Below are 1252 nucleotides of genomic sequence, written 5' to 3'. Positions count from 1 at the left end.
AAAAAAAAAAAAGAAAGAAAGAAAGATGTTGGGAGCTAAGAGTAGACTTGGAGTCTGACCGCCTACTGGATCTTTATCTATGAACACATTATTTAACCTCTGTGTAGTCAACACCCATAGAAAAATGTAAATGAGGACAGTAAAAGCAATTCCTGTAGGAATTGAGTGAATTTCTTACATATGTGCTAATACACTGTTTAGCTCATAGTTAATACCAGGAATAACAGTTGTTAGAATAGGCAGCAGTTTTTGAAACAGCAAAGTCAAGGAAAACACCTATATATCTCAGAGAGAAATAGATTAAAATAAAAATAATAGATTAAAAATAAAACTTATAATCCCTATAACTGTTCCTATTTAGATCTGTTACAACATGAGTTTTACATGAGATATTGGGAAGTTTAGTTTGGCATTGACACGCGGTAGGCATGCATAGCACATGTGTTATCTCTGTGACATTGAGCATTGTCTGAGTGGCACTCACCGTCCTTTGTATCTACTGACGTGGTACACAGTTGTAACCCTAGCACTTGGGAATCAAGATTAGGAGTTCAAAGCTAGCCTCAGTTACATAGCCTAGTACACGAGACACTATCTCCACAAAGCTAATACAGTAATAAAACCGCCCACCCACCCAGGTATTTGACTGTACTTTTGGTATATAAAGGATATACATGCAAAGACCACACAAATGTGTAGTGGGGTTTACACTGAGGTTCTTGTGTTAAACAGAAAGTGGCCTCACATACTGTGTGCTCTGTCTCCAGTTAGAGACGTTTATGATTACTTCCGAGCTGTTCTGCAGCGCGATGAGAGGAGCGAGCGAGCCTTTAAGCTCACCCGAGACGCCATTGAGCTAAACGCAGCCAACTACACAGTGTGGTAAGTAACAGTTGATGCTGGCTGGCCTTGTCCTTGAGTCCAAGTGACTCCTTTCTTAACTGTACTCTAATTTCCATCAAAATAATAATTCACATATTTGCCCTAGAGTCTGTTGAATGAAAACAACAGTCTCTGCGCCAGTGCTTTCTGTTACCAGAACCCCATTCCCAGTTTCTTGAATTGACTTCTGTGTAGCAGATAACACTGTGTTACTGTTTCGTTTTGCATTGTCGACATAATTCTTTCTATGAAAGATGCAGAGTCAGCTGTGCTTCTTTTTTTTTTTTTTTTTTTTTTTTTTTAAAGATTTATTATTTATTATATGTAAGTACACTGTAGCTGTCTTCAGACACTCCAGAAGAGGGCGTCA

The 1252-nt window shown here is 38.5% G+C and overlaps 1 protein-coding gene across 1 annotated transcript in view; it reads left to right on the top strand.

Moving 5' to 3' along the window:
- Nucleotides 1–1252, top strand: part of Fnta (farnesyltransferase, CAAX box, alpha) — a 17401-nt gene that overhangs the window by 4253 nt on the left and 11896 nt on the right. Inside the window, exon 3 of the mRNA XM_021219125.2 lies at nt 768–882. Within this exon, the coding sequence (XP_021074784.1) occupies nt 768–882 (115 nt within the window). The remainder of the gene's footprint in view (nt 1–767; nt 883–1252) is intronic.

Source organism: Mus pahari, chromosome 19 (genome assembly GCF_900095145.1).
Source record: "Mus pahari chromosome 19, PAHARI_EIJ_v1.1, whole genome shotgun sequence".
NCBI classification, from domain to species: Eukaryota; Metazoa; Chordata; class Mammalia; order Rodentia; family Muridae; genus Mus; species Mus pahari.
Note: the sequence above shows the minus strand (reverse complement) of the source record. Positions and strands in the feature narration are given on the sequence as shown.